This window comes from Lissotriton vulgaris, chromosome 9 (assembly GCF_964263255.1).
Source record: "Lissotriton vulgaris chromosome 9, aLisVul1.2, whole genome shotgun sequence".
NCBI lineage: Eukaryota > Metazoa > Chordata > Amphibia > Caudata > Salamandridae > Lissotriton > Lissotriton vulgaris.
In genome coordinates, this window is record NC_141697.1 from 604,845,129 (window position 1) to 604,866,686 (window position 21,558).

The following is a 21,558-nucleotide window of genomic DNA, read 5'->3' on the forward strand; positions in this document are numbered from 1 at the left end:
ATATATATATATATATACATATATATAAATATACATATATATGTCTAGAAAATACCCTTTCAGCCTTAGAGTGGCGCAAAAATGATGCGCAAACATAGTGATATATATGTATATCGTCTCATCGGTGGGCAGTCTTCTAGAAAATACATCTAGATATATTGATCACTTCTTGCAGCCCTTAGTCCAGTCTTTACCATCATATGTGAGAGATACTTCTGATTTTTTGAGAATCATAGACAAATTTGCATGGAAACCAGAGTATTGGCTAATTGGCTTCGATGTAGTGAGCTTATACACAAGCATACCACAAAATCTGGGTATTGATGCATGCAAGCATTTTCTAAAGAATCGGTCTATCTCTCACTTGGTACACACTAACATGTTACTCGAAATTATGTGGATTTGCCTCACAAACAACTTTTTCATTTTCAATAAAGACATGTACAAGCAAATCCGCGGGACGGCGATGGGTACTTGCTTTGCCCCCAGTTTCGTGGGGTTATACCTGGGCTGGTGGGAGGAGCTAGTAGTGAGCAACATCTCCTACTTCAGTACCCACGCCGTCTTGTGGCTAAGATACATAGACGACATCTTCTGTGTCTGGAATGCACACTTAATCAAGCCAAAGAATTTGAGACAATTATCAATGATAACGGTCTCAACCTCAAATTCACAAGTCAAATGAGCCAAACACAACTTGAATTCTTAGATGTAAACTTAACAGTTAAGGATGGGACCCTTACAAGTTCTCTGTTCCATAAAAAGACTGCTGGTAACAGTCTCTTGTATGCTGAGAGTTGTCACCCTGCCACACTTATACGCAGTATTCCATTGGGGGAGCTCATTAAGGCCAAAAGAAACTGCAGTACTGTTGACAGCTATGAGAAAGAAAAACAAGTGATGATCAAAAGGTTTACTGAAAGGGGCTATTCCAAAAAACCATCAAACAGGCAGTAGCTAAGGTCGCCCAAATGGACAGGGGGATCTCTTGATCCCAAAAGAGCGTCAGAAAGTTGACACCATTCGCTTCATAACCCATTATGATTCCCAATCATGGGTTGTAAGACGAAGCATGAAAAAATTCTGGGACGTCCTTAGATTGGACAAAGATCTGCAGGAAATAATTGGGGATACCCCATCAGTAACATACAAAAAAGCTAAATCACTCAGAGACATGTTAAGTACCACACTTATCAAAGAAAGCCCCAAATCTAATGCGATACAAAGATTTTTTCCTTGTAAGAGATGTAAAGCTTGTAGATTTAGTAAAAACTGTAAATCTATCAAACTTTCTTCAGAACAGGAGGAACACAAAATTATCAAACATCTAAGTTGCACAACAGAATACGCTATATACGCGTTACATTGTCCCTGTGAGAAATTTTACATCGGTTGTACCACAAAACAGGCTAAACTTAGAGTCCTTGAACATCTTAGGGCCATTAAAAATGTCAATCAGCAGTACCCAGTGGCAAGACATTTTGCCTTGGAACATAACCAAAACCCCAATTTGTTAAAATTTGTAGTACTGGATTGTGTAGGAAACAAGGAAAGGGGTGGCAACCGCTGGCTTCAATTAAGAAAACTGGAATCCAGATACATAATTAAATACAACACAATGCACCCCGTTGGTCACAACCTCGGGGAGGAATTAGCAATCCATCTTCGCAATTAATATAAAAAATCCTGTATCTGTGTACTTTAATTGGTCGATGCGCATTCATGTTTAATATATTATCTATTTTGTAACTTGCTGTCGTTTCTATTGAAGCATTGCTTAAACTTTTGATAGTATCTATCATTTTAATGTGCACGTTCACAGCATTAATCAGCTGTCAGAAACATACGAGCAGAAAATACAGAATGTTATGTTTATTATTTTTGCAGGTGTTGGACGCTTTTGCCCACTGGGGCGGAATTGTGAAAATTGTGAAAATTGAGGAATTTTGTCCACATTATACAAGATACCGTACACCAAAGAAGCAACTACCATGCAATGAATGGAAATATTGCAGGACTTTCGTTTATTGAATTATAGGGACTAATGGTGCCCAACAAAACTTTTGCCAAAGCACTCGCGTGCGGTGGGAAGTGCTGATGTGCTGTCACACTGCAATGTTATCTTATATAAATATTACGAAGGTCCGTTAACTCAACAAGTATTGAGTAAACATCATGATTCAATGTATAACCATATGCCCACTTGGGCAATACCCTCGATGCCAATGCAGGCTGGAGATTTGTTTCTTTATTGTATACAAATACGAGGCGATTCTTCTGTTTTTCTGTATTTTCAATTATCATGTTTTGAATAGCAGAATACTTGGACTGTATTATTTATCTTCATTTTGCAGTCGACAAACACCTGGCAGTCGCAACATTGTAGCTCTGTTAGTATGTTTTTGATTTCTATTACCACGTGGTATGGTAAGAATATGTGTGTATCACTTTAAAAGTTTGGCGGGTTTACATGTACTCCACCCGTGAGCAAGAGGTAGGCTTACCTCGAAACGCGTAGGGGCTGTTTGTTTTGCCAAATAAACCTTAGCACTGAATATTGAACTTGGGCCTTGACTCTGGTGTTTCAGGATACGTATAATACGCCAGGAAAGTGAAAATTTGAGGTTTGGCGACCCTGTCAAGCGCCCGCTATCAAAAGCGGCAGAAGCACGCCATCTGTGTTTATATATAAAAACATCTAAAACACAGACCCTGGAGTGCGAGTCTCTTTGTGTGGTTCCGGCGTGGATGTTTGCTGGGAGCCCTTTCGGACATATATATACATATATATATATACATACATATATATGCTCTCTCTAGCAATAGAACACCCTTTGCGCTTCCCGAGGGTGTCCGGCAAGGCCGAAACATTTCGTCTCGAAGAGCCCTTAAGGAAAACTTTTCTTTGCATGTTTTTTTCTTAAATGATTTGTTTTTCCTCCTCCGAATTATATCCGGGGAAGAGGTGAAAGGGTATTGGGGGTCTATCTTCAAAGTCGAACACTGCGCCCTATCTATTCACTCCATTGTAGGAAAGATTCATCATGAGCTGAACACGTGGAAAGCTGGTAGTAGTAACAATGCCTATACCACTACTATTACGATAACATTCACAGTAACACTCGCTGCAGCGGCTATTTCTCATGTTTACACGAATACCAATATATTAATAAGGATAATATTCCATTCACTCCTAATATTGAAAATATTAAATGTGGTACCGCTGCAAATGGTGACTTCTGTCATATCGTTTTTATATGTCATTGGCTAGCACTCGCAAGTACTAACATGACTTAGTAGAGCGCTTCAACTCAGCTTCCCGTAAGCGCTATACACATGAAATGAATAGCGCATCATGCTACATAACTGGCGGAATTACTTCAAATAAAGACGCAAAAGAGTCCCCTTTTATACACTTCTATTAAACACGAACCTTAAGGACCAGAAAAGGCCTTTGCAGGAACACGTTTCACTTCAAATTAAATATATTTAAAAACTGTGAGAAAACGAGGTCTGTGGTGCGGAAGCAAAGCGATGAAGCGTTATTATGGGGGTAAAAAAATATATATGTACTCAAACCTGGAAAAACGTGTGTGTGAAATACGTACGTAATAATCAACTCAAGGTGATGGTAAATAACACACGCCGCAATCTACATAGGTGTTTTTGTTTATTGCGAAAATCTCTGTTAAATTCTAACATATTGAAGGGAGGAGAAAACAGCAACGGAAATCACTCCTCGCAGAGAAGAGGCAAATGTTCGTGCAACCCTAGAAATATCTTTTCAGAAATCTTGAAAGCCTGCGCACTTTTATTTTAAAAGACACGCGGATTGGCGAGGCAAGGGTGCTTGTCTTAGCTTGAAGAATCTGCGAGGTATCTTAAAAAGTACTGTGACTGGCCTTGAAGCTACAGGAAACTTCTCGCTTTTTCACTTTTTTTTTAAAAAGGTTTTACACTTTCCTTTGATGCGGACGCTTTCTTACACTGTGGCATGGAGTCATCGTGCTCAGCTCTCGGCCTCGTGCGCGCGCCACTGCAGGCATATGTTTGCAATTATCTCCGCTGTGATCGCGGCTCCCTGACAGCGCCTAATTAAAATTAATGGACTGCCGTGCGCGAAACCGCACACAAAATGCAGAAAGTGCCAAACGAAAATTACACTATTGACATAAGGCTACTACAAAGAAGGCACCACAATTACCAATCACAATGCAGATGGTAAAATAAAGCACTGCAGAAGCTCGCGCACAGAGGAATTTTTCCAGCACAAGTCGGAACCCCGTAAGAATAGGAGCTCGCAGCTCCGCTCCACTTCTAAAGAAGTGGTGACGTCGCCGAGCCCTAAAAAATGTTTCCTCCTCAAATGGATCACAGGATACTAAAAACAGAGGGCCATGTACGGTGAGGCATACTGGCAGACCCTTTGCAGAGGTTAATTGTACATCTTTCCCTTGCTTTATTCAGGTGTTAAACTGGTGGTAGTGAGGTAAAACACCTGCCCAGACATATAAACTGGGCCGTTCAAAATGTCATTCTGCATATATATATTAGGCCTAGGCGAAATTCGTGTAATATCCGCTGCAAAAACTATGCAATATACCCAAAACATAAGATGAAATTGCACGTTATTTACGCCAGGCTAGGCTGACATTTTGTACCATGTTTTTGGTGAGAATGTGTCCCCATATCCATTTTGGACACAAGTACACATTGCGCACTAAAAAAAGTAGCGCAAAAGTTCAGGTGACATGAATAACATCTGCTCGCGTTCAGTTCGCATTCATCCACGCTCCGCGATAAGATTTTTTCCAAAATTAAATCTCAGTTATGCAACATGACATAATGATGTAATCTTGGGAATTCCGCTTAGTGTTCATGATGTGAAATGCTGGAAATTACATAAGCTATGCAGTCATGAATAAAAGTTTACCAGGCCCTTATATCCCCTAGCAAATATGTCAGTAAGTACTGAATGTGGGTGTGCAGGCAGCTGTTTTAGAGTCGGTATTACAGCTGAATATGTTCAACCCAGGCTCTTTATCTCTGTACGCGACCTGCTGGGTTTGAATCCCAGGTAGGCTAACTGATGACTTCCGAACAGGGGTGGACTGGGAACCCAAAGCAGCCCTGGCAATTTTGTCACACCAGCCCCACCCCCCAGTGGGAGGGGGGTTGCAATAGTGTAGCCCATCTGCTTCTGTTACTGGGAGCCGATATTGCAGCACTGGTGCAAAACCTGTCCCCACTGCTGAAAAACAGGTCTCCACTGCTGCAAAACCAGCCCCACCCTTTCAGCCTCCCAGGGAAATGCCTGATGCCTGCTTCGGCCAGTCCGGCCCTGCTTCCGACTTCTGAAGCTGATACATTTGGTGCCTTAAGAATCAGTAGCAATGAGATATATGGTGTTACGTAGGTCACAAGGGAGTTGGGCTGTTCCAGATTTTACGCTATATTATTTTGCATGTATAATACAGCATATGAATATACTTTTGACAGGCACTGAACCCACCACTAGGGCTAAATCCCCTGCTATTTATCAAATGCTCTTGGGTAGTGAGGCAAAAAATTGCTTGTTTATTAATGTGGAGTGGGGCTATTACAAGCGCACCCGATTTAAGGTCCTAATAGCTGCGTACAAAGTATGGGCTGTTGTTAAAAAAGGATATGGCATAGATAAAGAATCCTGGCACACTCCATTAATGGCAACAACTATTTTTCCAGTTCTATTTCGTGATTGGGTGGTGAGTAAATTGAGGGACAAAGGGGTAAGCATAGTGGGTGATTTATTTTCAGATGATGCTATGAAGTCTTTTGATCAATTAAGAGATCAATATAATCTGCCTCGGGCTGATTTTTTCAAATACCTACAATGTCGTGATTCTTTTTTAAAAGCCAGATGGAAAATCCAGGTTAATCCTCTTGTCGTGGCAGTTATTAAAAAACAGTACGGATAGGTGCACTCTACACCTTACTGTTGGATACACTGGATAATGATTTGGAAGCTCAAAATCATAAATGGGATAATCGATTGGGCTGCCAGGGCATACAATTGGAGACTTCTATAGAGCTGGCAGGGTTACTATTTATGTCCGCAAATCTATATTCTAAACACTTTAAGACAATTTTTAATTTATATTATACACCAGCTAAAAAACTGAAATGGGGGAGTGTTAATGGGGGTAACTGCTTTCGATGCGGGACTGTAGCTGCTGATATTTTACATATATTTTCTTAATGTGGGCATCTAAGTACACTCATCAGCCATATAGAGATATTTCTAACTAAAATATTGGGTACATCTATTCATCTTTCTGCCACTCAGTTCCTGCTAGGGGTCGAAAAGGGTTCAGCAGTGGATAACCTATATAGCAATATATTTGATTTTTCTTACCACTGCCATCGCAAGGATATGCATAGCATCAATGTGGTTGCAAAAGGATCCCCCTAAGTTTGAAGTCTGGAGGGCAAGATTCTTTTCAATTTTTAATTTGGAACACTGTCTTTATGCTCTGAAGGGTAGACGCAAAAGGAATCTGTAGTGCCAGATTTGGGGGGCCGTTATGACTTATATGGAGGCATAGAGTGTTTGTTCCTTGGAATAATTTATACTTTTTTCCTGTGTCTGTAGAGCCATGCTCTTGTTTGCCTTTTTTCTTTTCCTTTTATCTTTTGACTTGTTTGTAGTAATATTATGTTATACTATGTATATATGTGCCGCTCTGTGAACTCATGGATCTCAATAAAATGAATAATTAAAAAAAAAAAGAATCAGTAGCAGTAACACTGTATCCATACAACGCTAAGAAGTAGCACAACCAGGAAGACAGGTTATTAATGCTGCAGGCAACAAGGAAGGTAAACCATTAACTAGATTAATATGAAGCCAGAGTTTATGAACGCAGACGTGAAAAATAAAGAGTAGCCATCCGTAACAGGCAAGTCTACTGCACCACCAGGGCACACCAATAAGCGCACAATGTTCTGAAATCTGTTTGTCCCTTTCTGGAAAACTCCTGTCTCATTATCACCCTAGGTTCTACCAGTATAAATTGTGCCATACAACTTCCACCCAAATGTGGAAACAGGACTTCAAGTCCTAGAATTCCCACAAAAATTCCTGCATTGGGTGAGCCACTCACCCATGGAAAGGGGAAACCTGAGGGCACTGTATCTCTCCAGCCCCACTCAGCACACATGCTTCTGTGTCAGACTCAAAGAAGACAAAAATACCAGGAGGGCAAAATGTCTTTATATAGAGAATCAAAATATTGTGTGATTCTGGGCAAATTATGCTATTAACTAGTCCCTTGGGATACTTATCTGAAAAACACAGGGAGCCCGCAGAAACTAGCTAACCGAATATTAAGTAATCTATTTAAAAGAGTTGTCATGTATTTGTAGCTAGCTGTTTGATCATTTTTAGTGGTTAGACTTTGCGTGAATGACTGTTACACCCTGACCTTTTGGTAACAAGAGTTGGTTATCAGCTAAAACTCAACTTTCTGATGGCATGCTGTATAGTGGCATATGTTTGAGTGTGTGTATATATATTATATATGTATATAAAGGTAATCTTGTCTTCCAGTTCTATGAAGCAGAGTGCAACACTCTACCCAAATCTACCCCAATCAATCCACCCTAATTTACCCCACTCCACTCCAATCTACCTCAGTCCTATCTACCCCTCTCCACTACAATTTAGCCAACTCCACCCCAAACTATCACACTCCAATCTACTCACTCTACCCTACTCCAATATTCCTCAGCCTAGCACACTCCAATCTACCACATTCCGCCTCACTACACTCTACCCCAATCTACCCTCCTTCTATTTTCCATACTATAATCTATCCCAATCCACTCCAGTCTACCTCCAAACATCCCCACTCCATTCTACCCCAATCTCCCTCACTCCACTTCACTCCTATCTACCCTACCCCACTCCAATCCTCCACACTCAACTCAAATCTACCCCTCTCCAATCTAGCTCACCCCACTTCAATCCACTCCACTCCAGTCTATCCCACCACAATCCACCCCAATCTGCCCTACTCCAATCTACCCCACTCAATCTACCCCAATCAACTCTACTCCAATCTACTCCATTCTACCGCACTCCAATCTTCCCCACCCCATAACAATCTATCCCACCCCAAGTTACCATACTCCAGTATACCACTATCTACCTCACTTCATTCCAGTCTACTTCACTCCACTCAAATCTACCCAACTCCTTTCCAATCTACCCTACTTTAATCCACCCAGTCTAACTTACTCCATTCTACCCTGCTCAACTCCAATCTACCCTACTTTAATCCACCCAGTCTAACTTACTCCATTCTACCCTGCTCAACTCCAATCTACCCTACTCTAATCCATCCTAAACTACCCAGCTCCATTATAATTTACCCTAAACCACCTCACTCCACCCCACTCTTCCCCAATCTACCCCACTTAACCCCAACTTCCACTCCACTCCAATCTATACAACTCCACTACAGTCAAATTTACCCCATTACAATCCAATTTACCCCCTCCACTCTACTGCAGTCTAATCTACCGCGATCTACCCCACTCCACCTCTATCTACCCCACTCTACTCCAATCAACCCCACTCCAACCCACCCAGTCTACCCCACTCCTCTCCAATCTACCCCACTTCACTCCCCTCTAGCCCAATCTACCACATTCCACTCTACTTCACTCCGATCTACCCCACTCCAATTTACTCCACTCCAATCTACCCCGCTGTACTCAATCACCCAGCTGCCATTTTTTGCTGGGTGCTCCATTACAAAAGAAAGGTACTTATGTGGACCTAACCATTCATTGTTATCCACCAATGTAAGTGGCGTCCATCACCTGAAATTGGTCAATAAAAAAAGAAATTGGCACCTGGGTCATCATATAGGAGCATGCATGCGTGGAACTGCATGCACGCGCCTACAGAATGATGCAACCAGCAATCAGCAGAGTGTCAGCAGAAAGCCAATGGCTCCAAAGGGAAGACCTATTGGCCTTGCCATAGCTTGTTTATTTAAGGTGTTTGATATAGTGTCACATACTGGCAAGGCCTCTTCAGGGCGCGGAAAGTGATTTTTGTCCTTGAGAGCTCAGTGAGATTTACAAGCTCCAGCTATGACGTCAGGTCAGTGCCCAGACTTTTGCATTTAAGAAAGAGGACAAGGGGGGTTATTTGCAGGGGTGCAGAGACCATCTCTCCCCTTCCCGAGGCAGTGTTTGAATGTACAAGCTTCAAAGCTAGGCACTATAGCACAATTGTAGTCCAAAATGTTGGTGCCATGTCTTTACGCCACAATGGAGCGGGTCACCTCGTAAACCACGCTAATAAACAGAACCAGGGGGCATATTACCAAGCAATAGCGATAATTATCGCTATGCATGGTTAGCTGCTAAAATTATATCGCCGCGCTACGACGATTTTTACCGCTGAGATACCTTGATATTATCAAGGTTTATCTCAAAAGCGGTAAAAATCCTGCGAAATGCATGAATATCGCTGAAAAATCAGCGATATTCATGCATTATCGTGACAATGCTCTTAACCATGTTATCCACCTTCCATTGGATAACATGTTTAAGAACTGCTCTAGGCAGGCGTTAGCTTTTGGAGATATTCGCGCTTAGCTCAAATATTTCCAAAAGTAAGGCTTTGTTGATAATTGGAGATAGCGATATTAGCGACTGTTTCCAGTCGCTAACATCTTGACACGCCCACTTTGCATGTCATTAGCGATAAATATCGCTGACATGCAAAGTGGGTGGGCCCCAAGATGATCACTATCTCTTACCAGCTGTCGCTAACTGGTGTTAGCGACAGCTAGGTAATAGGGCGATAAAATTATCGCCGCTTTAGTGGGAAAAAGTCCCGCTAAGGCGGCGATAATGGCCCTTGGTAATATGCCCCCATATCCCTCCAGAGAGTTTTGACGGTTGAGTCCAGGGTGGGCAGGCATAGGGTTGGGAAAAAAACCTTGTAGGCTGTAGCCTCCCCCAGAAAATATACCTATGGTTCAGGGAAGTTTCTTCTTACACTTGCCCCCTCTACACTAACTCTGAATTTTGCTTTTCAATTATTTTGGCTCTTTTAAAGTCGATCATAGACCACCAGAGCACACTACAGGAAGAGAGTGTTTGACTATTCAGTGAGTTTCACTATATAGTGCACTCTGCAAAACAAGAAGCGTGCTATAATGTAATACTTCTATTCCAGTACCCAGATGCCACACTACACAGGTTCCATGGTAATGTGCACACTGATATCCTATGCATAATTAGTACATGTGCATTATTGTTATCCCTATCATTCTTTGCAGTGTAATTCCATGTATATTCATTCTGTGTATCCTTATTCTATGCAATGCATATTCACTACTAATATTAGCGCTGTTTGTCAATTCACTATTATTCTAAGCACTGCTTTTTCATGCACATTGACATTATGCAGCAAGGGAGGATCAAATTATATATATATATATATTTTTTTTTTTTATTAAACAAGCCGTAGGATAAACATTGGTACATTAATTACTTCATAATTAGAAAAAATTTCCAGACAATATACAAGAGACAAAACTACACAAACTGCAATAACCTATGACTAAACGTTTTTCCTTTCATAAAATGCTAAAACAAAAACGTAGTCAGATTGAAAATATAAAAACTATTGGTATGGAACAAACATCAAGATTACAATACGGATTGATAAAGTGCTAGTGCAATGTAGTATGGAAGCCGCTAATTTAAAACAGCAAGAATATTATTGTACATTTTTTTTTTTTTTTTTTTTTTAAAGTGCTAGTGCAGTAACATGTAAAGTTGGCATATGTAAAGAGACTAGAGCGTTAAAGTGGGTGGACCGACAATATATATCAGGAGGAGTATTATCCTATTTCTTTAAAGTACAAATGCAAAATCGCACAACGTTAACAAATAAATATATCTATGATGGAATACACAAACGACTGGTATAATATAGCAGATTAAATATGTAGTTGAAATTCTTAAAAATGTAGAAGCAATACATTCTAAAAATTTGACTTAAATAAGACTATTAACTTCCTTTTATCGATTCAAGCATCTCAAAATATTTCCAGTTCCTTTCAAACCTAGCAATCGCTCCCACTCTACCTGCATAGGCTCTCTCAAAGTTACATGTTCTTCTCATTTTATTAATCCATTTTAATTGGCATGGGGCTATCATAGATTTCCAATTTTGTAAGATTAAAGATCGTGCTACCGCCGTAGAGATAAAAATAAACACTTCTTCTGATTTGTTAAACCTGTTCCTATCTTTACAGATACCGAAAAGGGCTATCTCTACCTCTGATAGTAGAATTTTCCCAATTGCCATCTCTAAGTCTGTAAAAATCCCCTTCCAAAAGGATTCTAACTTAGGACAGGAGAAGAAGATATGATGCCAGCCACCCTGACCCCTAGTTTTACATCTGAAACATTTGTTCTCGTATGCAGGGAATATTCTCTGCAAAGCCTCAGGGGTATAATATAACAACCAACGAGAAAAAAAGGACATACGTTTAAAATTAGCTGCACAGAGTGCTTTGTTTCCTAAATGACATATAACTTCCCAGTCTTTATCTGTAAAAACACACTGAGTCATAAGGCTTATTTTTTCTAAGTGACAAGCAGTTATAGGAGATGGTCCAGAGGGGAAGAGCTTTTTATACCAGAATCCAATACCTGTATGTTTCTCCCCATATAGAGCTGTTAACAAAACATTAGGTGTTGTATCTAGCCCTCCTATTTCTTTTTTTATAAAATTGACCAGTTGTATATATTCGAAGAACCTAATACGTCTAGGATGTGCTCTATCTATTACCGTTTGCCAGCCAATTACAGAATTTTGGATGAGTAGGTGCCTTATTTCCCCAAATCCAGCGGATTCCCATTCTAGCAGGTGATTCAATGATATCTGAAGACCCATCTTAGCACATTCTATCAGTTTCAAATGGATAGATCCATCTGAACCATATTTTTTAAATAAGTGCTGTAATCTTGATGCATATCCCATCAGTGTCTTATATCTGGTTTTCTTAGGAAGCTTTGCAGTTTTTAAAAAGAAAAAAATTTGAGAGCCTGATTCCTCAAGCATTTTATCCAAAAAAAAATTGTCTCTTGTCTGTCTATTCCTTAATAATCCCGCCACTATGTCAAAAAAAGCTGCTTCATAATATGTTTTAAAATGGGGCAGAGCGAGTCCACCTAGGTTTACTGAAAGTTGTACCACCGAAAGCTTGGCTCTTGAGGCCTTTTTATTCCAAATAAATCTTCTCAACATGGATTCAAGTTCATTAAAAAAGGCCATGTTAACTTTAATTGGGATATTGCTAAACAAGAATAAAAGCAAGGGCAGTACGTTCATCTTTACCAAAGCCACTCTGCCAATCAAAGACAAAGGCAACAGGTCCCATTGTTCAAGTAAGCTCTTGATTTTGTTCTTCGTTTTTAAATAATTTAAACGAAAAAGTTCTTGATACTCCCTGGTTACATAGATCCCTAGGTATCTTATTGGATCCCGTTTTTCTGCTTGGGGCTGAAGTTCTAGCGGAAGAAAATCTGAATTTGAGCATAAAACAAGAACTTCTGTTTTTTTCTCATTGATCTTATAACCCCCAATCTTTTCGTATTCCTTAAGATCTTTCATAAGATGAAGAATATTTTCTTTATCGGGGGCCATATATAAGATAATATCGTCTGCGAATAATTTTAGTTTTGACATTCCAACGATTGGGGGAGATATTGCTACATTATTCCTTAATTTTATTACTAGAGGTTCAATAAAAAAAGTGAAAAGCAAGGGGGATAAGGGGCACCCCTGTCTAGTGCCTCGATTAATTTTTATCTTCCCTGCTTGCCTAGCATTAATTATAACCTGGGCTGATGCCCCTTCATAAATATTCTGTAGCATATTAATAATTAGAGCAGGGAACCCAAAATAACCCAAGGAAGTAAATAAAACTGACCAGTTAACTAAATCAAACGCTTTTTCTGCATCAATCATTAAGATGCATGCAGGGATTGAGGGAGGATCAAATTATATGACATGGTTTACTCAATTATGTGCAAAAAAAATGTCAATTATTCGGCATAACGTGGCTCATTTTGTGATTGTATCACTTCATTATTTTGTCATTTGTACACATGTTAACACTGTCTGGACAAAGGTTTCATTTTATTAGTACTACTTTGACACACAAATAAAGCAATATGCCGGTGAAAGGTGAACAGCGAACGTTTGCAGGGTGCCTTCTGCTGCAGAGCAACCAACCAGTGCCAATTTTTTGTAACTTTTGATCCATTTGAGCTACATACTATTAATTTTGTTAAAATCTTCAAATTGTGTTGCAGATGATGTATTATGTGGCAAATGCGGCAAATCCATAATTACATTAAAAACCGTGATAACTCCAGTGGCCCTGACTATAGAAGCAGTGTACCCACGACCATCTAATATGACATAGCTACCTATTTCTCTTCCTTGCCTAGCAAACACCAATATGTTAGTCGGTCCCTCTCTTTGACCCTTCTCAGTTTATGCAGTTACTATGTTTTCATTCCCCTACCCACATTCGAAGTATTGAAGCGAATATATGATGTTACAGCGCATGCAATTACAGCGCATGCTTTTACAACGCAGTGTTTACATTGCAAATACCATTACATCACATGATTTCACTATGCATGCCATAACAACCCATTTTTAAAAACTACCATCATAATGCATACCATTACAACGCATACCAGTACAACGAAAACCATTAGAATGCATAATACGTTTAGGGCAACAGTAGGGTAAGTGTTGGATAGTGTAGGAGTAAAAAATTACTAAGTGTTGGATAGTGTAGGGGTAAATATTACTATTCCCACTCCAGTGAGTGCAACAGCAGGGAAAGTGTTGGCTAGTGTGGGGGTAAAAATTACTATTGCCATGTATCCCAAAACCCATTCCCACCCTAATACTAGAAAAATCTCCATTACTTACCTTGTAATGTGTTGTAATGGCTTGCGTGGTAATGGTATGCGCTGTGATGGTATACGTTGTAGTGACATGCATTGTAATGGCATGCGATTTAAAGGCAGTTGTGTTGTACCCATTGCATTGTAAAGGTAAGTCCTTGTAATGTCTGTTTCCCGTTGATAACACTAAACTGATATAATGATCAGTTTGTGAACTGATTGTATGTAGCATTGCCATAACAGAAATAAGGGCTACTTTCTGAAGCTATTCACTGGCAACGTCTACAGCTGTATTCAGCTATCTAGACATCCAATGCGCTGTGGCATGTATTAAGGTATAACAGTAAAAGTTGATCCAAGAGAAGGCCCTGGACTGGACCACCTCCTTCATCTCCGGCAGAACACAGAGCGTCCGCCTTCCCCCTTTCCGCTCCGAAGCCACCGAGATCATCTGCGGCGTACCCCAGGGTCATCCCTCAGCCCAACTCTGTATAACATCTACATGGCACCACTCGCCCACGTTGCCCTTCGGCACGACCTCAACATCCTCTCCTGCGCCGATGACACCCAGCTGATACTCTCCCTCACCAAGGACCCCCACACCGCCAAAATCAACCCTCACGAAGGAATAAAGGCCGTTGCTGAATGGATGAGGAACAGCCGACTGAAGCTGAACTCGGACAAGACGGAGGTCCTCATCCTCGGATCCAACCCTTCGGCCTGGGATGATTCCTGGTGGCCGACCGCACTGGGAACCACTCCAACACCCACCGACCACGCAGGCAACCTAGGGGTCAGCCTCGACTCCACCCTCTCCATGACTAAACAGGTCAATGCCGTCTCCTCCTCCTGCTTCAACACCCTCTGCATGCTCTGTAGGATCTACAAGTGGATCCCCACTGAAACGAGAAGAGCAGTCACCCAGGCCCTTGTCAGCAGTAGGTTGGACTGTGGAAACACCATCTATGCAGGAGCCTCGGCCAAACTCATGAGACGGCTCCAACGCATCCAGAATGCCTCTGCACGCCTGATCCTCGACATCCCTCGCCGCAGCCACATCACACCCCACCTCAGAGACCTGCACTGGCTCCCGGTCAACAAGAGAATAACCTTCAAGCTCCTCACCCACGCACACAAGGCACTCCACAACACCGGACCAACGTACCTCAACAGACGACTCAGCTTCTACACCCCCACCCGCCAGCTCTGCCGACCTCGCCCTCGCTACAGTCCCCCGTTTCCGAAGCGACCTCAGGCGGCAGATCGTTCTACCACCTCGCCGCAAAGACCAGGAACACCCTCCCCATTCACCTACGGCAGACCCAAGACCTGCTGACCTTCAGAAAACTCCTCAAGACCTGGCTTTTCGAGCAGTAGCAGCATTCCCCACCCCAGCGCCTTGAGACTCTCACAGGTGAGTAGTGCGCTTTACAAATGATATGATTGATTTATTGATTGATACAAAATATACCTCTTAAAACGCGCTATTATGATATGCACTATTACTGCCAGTGGAATTTTCAATGTGCGCTAAATTTTGGGTTTTTATCAGCTAGGTTAAATAGGGAAACCTGCAGTGTTGCACACTGCTTGCAGCTGAAGATTTGGCACTGGATTAAATGCCACCCTTGTCAGTGTGGTCTACAACTTATTACTCAAAATGGCAAAGTATATTTTTAGTATTAGGAACAGTGCACATCTGGAGAGCAGGACAAAGTAAATAAAAACAATTTACAGACTGGAGTAGGCTGCTCTCTATAGTCAAGCCACACAGAGGTAGATTTATCAAGGCTTTGAGGAAAAGTGTTGCAAATTCTATATAAACTATTCCCTTTCCAGTGCAAAACTTTTGGGGGGGCTGGGAAGTTGCCCTTAATGTAGTGCACATAGAGCTTTGTTCTGCTTTGCTCTACGTGTGTCATGATGGCGATCCATGGTTGGAACCTGGGTGTACCACCTATCTAACCCATTTTGTTTGACGCAAAGCCAGATCTGCAAAGATTGTCATACCTGGCTTGGTGTCAAAAAACAACACCTCTTTGAGGAGTGCTTTGAGTACAAGGCATGTATCAGTGTCTCCAAACATTTCACTCATTGCATGTGTGCTGCACCGTACAGCACACATCCAATGGGTCGAGTGTGTATAAAAGTGTCTAAGCCAGTACTAAATATAACCCGTTGGTTCCCGGTGCTCAGCACTGGCACTTAATCATCAACACCGGCACTTTTCTGGAGCACCACTTAAGGACACATTCATTTATGGTAGGCACAGGGAGATTAGGTGATTCGCCCAGAATCACAGAATGTTGAGCTGGCGCCGAGACTCAAACCTATTTCCCCAGCTCTGCAGTCAGCAGCTCTGGCCATTACACCACATCCTCTCCCCACTTTCATGCTAAATAGTTGGTTCTGTTTTAGGCAGCGCTAACAGGAGAAATGGGCTGGTGCAAGCTACCTCCTGACTAGAGTCACTGCACTTATTTGTAGCAGAAAGGTATCCTTTCAGTGTGAAACCTATGCTGGACGTCACACGCCTGTGCACCACAATGCTAGACAGCCTCTTTGTGCACCAGCGCAGTGGAAGACAGCAGCAGGCCATATTCAGTCAATATAGCTCTGCAGTCCTTGTTCCTCACAATATCACAATGTGTAATCATCCCGGACCATACCTCACAGAAAGCACTAAGCGCTTAGAAGCAGCTTGAAAACTCCATGCAGCCCTGTGCAGAAACTTCAAGGCTACAACTTGGGCAAAAGACGACTAGTCGGTGCTTTACAACCCTCCACAAATAAACCAGCAATTAAATGACACACCGTTTTTTGCATTAATTACCTTCTTCAAAAAAGTTCACAAAACGCCACGAAGCCACCTTCAGCAGCACGGGGCGCTTCATAGACTAAAATAAATGCACGTACAAAATACCTAGACTTAAAGGCCGCACAAAATGCTTAGGCTTGTCTGAATAATACTACTAATAATAAACTAATAGTAATAACTAACCAAATAATTCATTAATTAATAGACAGTCATAGACAGTAATAAAATAATGGTAATAATAAATCGAGCAATTAATTAATTGGCAGTCATAGATAACAATAATAATACAATAATAATAATAAATCGAATAATGAATGAATTAATTATTAGGTAGCCATAGATCACGTAATTGTCTCAGGAAGATAACACACTCACTCCGGCTTGGGGGCCTTGGCTGCTTTCTTGCTCGGTTGTGACTTCTTCGCTCTGTCCCCAGCTCTACCCTGGACTCTCACTTTGAGGCGCGGGTCCCGGCCGGCTGCCTGCGGGAGCGCCCTCGCTGCCGGCGGGGTCGGGGCTGCAGGGGTCCCCTCCCCCAGGTCCCCTTGAAGGGACCCTAACAGTGTCAGGAGCCCGGCCAGTGCCAGCACCAGCGAGGGACCCATCTCTGGACTGCTGGAACCCAGTGGTGATAAATCACTGAGAAAAGCGGGTGAGTGCAAAGCAGGCGCTGGATTCCTTGTCCCGGTCTGTGGTGAGGATGCGCTCTGCGGAACCGGGGTCCTCTGCTCGGGATCCCTTTCTCTCTCCTCCCTAAATCCTCCTCCAAGCACAAGAGACAGGAGAAAGTTTCCAAGCAGGGCTCTGAAACTTCATGGCCAGTGGGGGGCGTGAGGGGCGGCACCCGGCGCTGAGAGGGGGTTCCTTCCAGCCAATGGGAAGGCGGCAGAGGAGGGCTCGGGGTTACAGGTGCTGTGTGAGGGTGGTGGCGAGGGGGGGAGTGTGTTCAAAGGAATGAGGAGAAGGTGGTGTTTGATGAGATTAGCCGGGGAGAGGGAAAGGGACTTCTAAGCTTCTTGTGTCTCTATCTGGACAGTTTTCCATACAGCCGCACAGCATAAAGCGCCTTCACATGGCACATACAGCGCTATAAAATAGTCAAATTCAAAAATATGCAAGTAATGGATGCCCGTGTTCGCCCGTATCGCAGGGATGCGGTTTCCCGAAGCCGCAGAGACCTCGGGAGACGGTGTCCTTTCTTGGGGTAACAAAAGGGGCTTTGTGCGCGCCCCAGCGGCGGGTCCCTTTCACCCGAAAGCCTCGCGGACGGAGCGGGACTGGCGGCATGGAGAGCACGGTTGCCATGAACACCTCCTGAGGCACGCAGGGTACAGAAAGGGACTCCTGAAGTGGCACGGCGCCGCTCGAATACGGCATACGAGGCTGGTAAAGGCGAAAGGCTTAATTTGTGCCGGTGGTGGCAGGTGAAGTCAATGACTGACTCTCCGTTTCGGGGTCAGGGACTTTTTTTCATCAGTAGAGTTTGAACCTGAGCAAGAAAGAGAAAAACTGAAAAGAGAGAAGGACGCCGGGAAATATAGTAAAACGGTGACAAACGGAGAGCATCGATTGAAAAGAGCTTTTATATCTAATATATAGGTACTTGCAAAATAACAATAATGTGTGGCAGGCACGCGACATCATAGTGATTTTTTTACATGAATGGCTTGGGGCGACCTTTTCTCCATTCACGATTGTGCCAGAGATCTTTCTACAATGTCTGGAGTGACGTGTTCAGTCAGGACCCTCTTGTTTTTGGATACAGGGCTTTAAGTGGGCCGGCTCCCGCCGGTGCTCAGCACCGGTAATTCTTAAAAGCGGGTACCGAGATGGGTCCCTATCGTGCTCTCCATTTTTACCTTCAGGGTAGGGGGTGGGGCGCAACTCTGCAATAGTACAACCTCTCACTGCTTTTGATGCAACTTCAAAGAGACAAATTTTTCAGGTTTATGTTCTGCAGACTTGGAGCAAACCAGTTACATTACACAAGGACATAGTCATGTTTTGAATCACAGAATGTTGAGCCGACATGAGGCTCGAACCTGCTCCTTACTCCACAACCTCACTGCGAGAAGTGAAGCATTTTCAATCTTTTATACAAGGAATGCATAGTTGTTGCTTATTTATCTTATACAACTAACAACCATTGACAAAGCCAATAGCCCTGGCTCGTTGTATTGTATTGTAATTGCATTTATATAGGCGCTTACTACCCCTGACGAGGCGTCAAGCGCTTTTTCGGCGAGTAGCATGCTACTCCGGAATACATAGAGGATTAATGTTGAATTAGCTTAAGTGTTTTAAGTCACACCCTTAATTACATCGGCCACGCCCCTATGAGAGAGCCCCCAGATTTTTCATGGCACTTAAAGCCCTGCATATCACTGTGCGTTTAACACTTTTCCATTTCACAATTTCCAATGCACTCCTACAAGATCTAGAAAGCGCTTGTTTTTAGCTCTTCTTTGATCTACAAGTCAAACTGACTTGGTGGTAGAGCAAACGTGCCACAACCCTAAAACAAACAAGAAAAAGACCTACCTGCCCTGCTGATTGGGAAGTAAGACAAGCACAAAGGTGACCAGTGTCCACCTCTTGCCAATGATCCTCTGTGTCACTGCTCTAATGATAGCTACTCTCCTTGACCGACTCCGAGGTGACCAGCTGCAACCATCTTGCCCCATAGTGACTGCAATGACACTTTGTTGCCCTGTTAGCTGCTTGCAGTACATCTCCCCAGTAGCCTTCTTATTATATTGATTCAAGGGGTATATGTTGTGGCTGTGTTACACTAGTACACAAGCAGTGGAAAAGCCCATAGGTCTGTCATTGGCTGTCAGCTTTTTGGTTTTGTCAATGCTTGTTTTGTTTTATCGTGGTTTTTTTTTGTGAAACTTTATTGTTGGGAGAGCTGCCGGGCCCTCAGAAATTAAATGGAAGAAAAAGGCCCTCCGAAATAAAATGGAAGAAAAAAAAAACATTGGCAAAAGTAATAATATGCTTTTGGTCTGAAAAAGGACACAGATTTAGTAGTCCTTGGCATTGAAGAGAACTACTTGGTGGCCAGATGTGCTTCTTGTTAGAGAGCAGAATGCTGTCACTCGCAGTGAAGTTAGCCTGTGGCTGAAGAGGGCTGAGTCACTGCCCCATGCGGTATGCTGTAGTGGGCAGAATAAAAATGTGAATGACACAACCGCCAATCATTCGATGAAGAGGGCGGACTGAAAGTCTCTCTCACTCATTACACATATATAGTTTTAGTAAAATCAAACTGTTCTGGCTAACATCAAACCTATTGGATGTCTTGATTTTGCAGACTTTTAACCAGCTGCAGTCGGCACGGACCAGGGGTGGCGAGGTAGGGCAGGGGAGGGGGGATGAGTAGGAAGGGGAATGTAAAAAAAAGGTTAAAAAAAAACACTTATCTTATTGCCACATCCCACGTCTCTCCTCTGTCAGACTTGTGCCAGAAAGCACACCCAGGCTGCCCTGACCAATCACTAGGCCACAATGCAGCATTGTGATTGGTAGGCACCCAGTCTCCCCATACCAATTACAATGCTGCAATGCAGCATTGTGATTGGTCTGAGCACCGGGGTTCGGCACTCAGACAGTGACTGGGAGCCTGGGCATGTTCTCCATGCAGGCTGTAAAGCAAACTCCGTGGAGAACATGCAAAGTGCGCATGAATGTTTGGCCGGCCAGAGGGCCAGACAAACCTTCATGCACAGTTGGAGTGGGCACACCACCCCTCCCCTGCTCACAAAGCAGCCCCGCAGGGCCCACAATCCTGCCGTAGCAGGAAAACCTAAAATGATAATAACCTCCAGTTATTATAATTTTATATTTTCTTTCTTTCACTGCCTCAAAGTAGTGGGCGACTCTCCTCCGCTTAAGTGGAGGAGCCGCTTCTGCTTTTGACATAACTGTAAAGAGCAAAAAACACAGTTGATGGACAGAATGCAGAACAATGTCTTACATTCACCCCAGTACAAAGATCTGGGTCTAAATCCATCGTTTTTTTGCACCCCACACCACCCTAGGTCAGACAATGGCTATATGCAAATCAGCCTTGACCCTGTGCCTCATGGGAACAGTCCAGCCCGAACTACCAAGCCATGTCTTTCCTAGATCGGAATCAAGTATCCAAGGACCGGTTTCTGGCTATCAGCCTTCTTCAGCCTGGATAGCTTGACTCCAGTGATGTGGAGAGCCTGGGACTCACGTCTGAGCATACCCATCCCACTCTGGGTGAAACTTGCAAAAAACACAGTTGATGGACAGAATGCAGAACAATGTCTTACATTCACCCCAGTACAAAGATCTGGGCCTAAATCCATCGTTTTTTTGCACTCCACACCACCCTAGGTCAGACAATGGCTATATGCAAATCTGCCTTGACCCTGTGCCTCATGGGAACAGTTCAGCCCGAACTACCAAGCCATGTCTTTCCTAGACCGGAATCAAGCATCCAAGGACCGGTTTCTGGCTATCAGCCTTCTTCAGCCTGGATAGCTTGACTTCAGTGATGTGGAGAGCCTGGGACTCACGTCTGAGTCAAGCTATCCAGGCGGAAGGAGGCTGATAGCCAGAAACCGGTCCTTGGAGGCTTGATTTCATATAGCCATTGTCTGACCTAGGGTGGTGTGGAGTGCAAAAAAACGATGGATTTAGGCCCAGATCTTTGTACTGGGGTGAATGTAAGACATTGTTCTACATTCTGTCCATCAACTGTAGTT

The 21,558-nt window shown here is 42.9% G+C and overlaps 1 protein-coding gene across 5 annotated transcripts in view; it reads right to left on the minus strand.

Moving 5' to 3' along the window:
* The window catches only part of LTBP4 (latent transforming growth factor beta binding protein 4), a 1,439,220-nt gene extending 1,421,634 nt beyond the window's left edge, over positions 1-17,586 (minus strand). For all 5 annotated transcript variants that reach the window (XM_086938230.1, XM_086938229.1, XM_086938227.1 and 2 more), the window contains exon 1: positions 17,195-17,586. In XM_086938230.1, the coding sequence (XP_086794356.1) occupies positions 17,195-17,424 (230 nt within the window). In that variant the 5' untranslated portion in view covers positions 17,425-17,586. The remainder of the gene's footprint in view (positions 1-17,194) is intronic.
* Between the last annotated feature and the right edge of the window lie 3,972 nt (positions 17,587-21,558).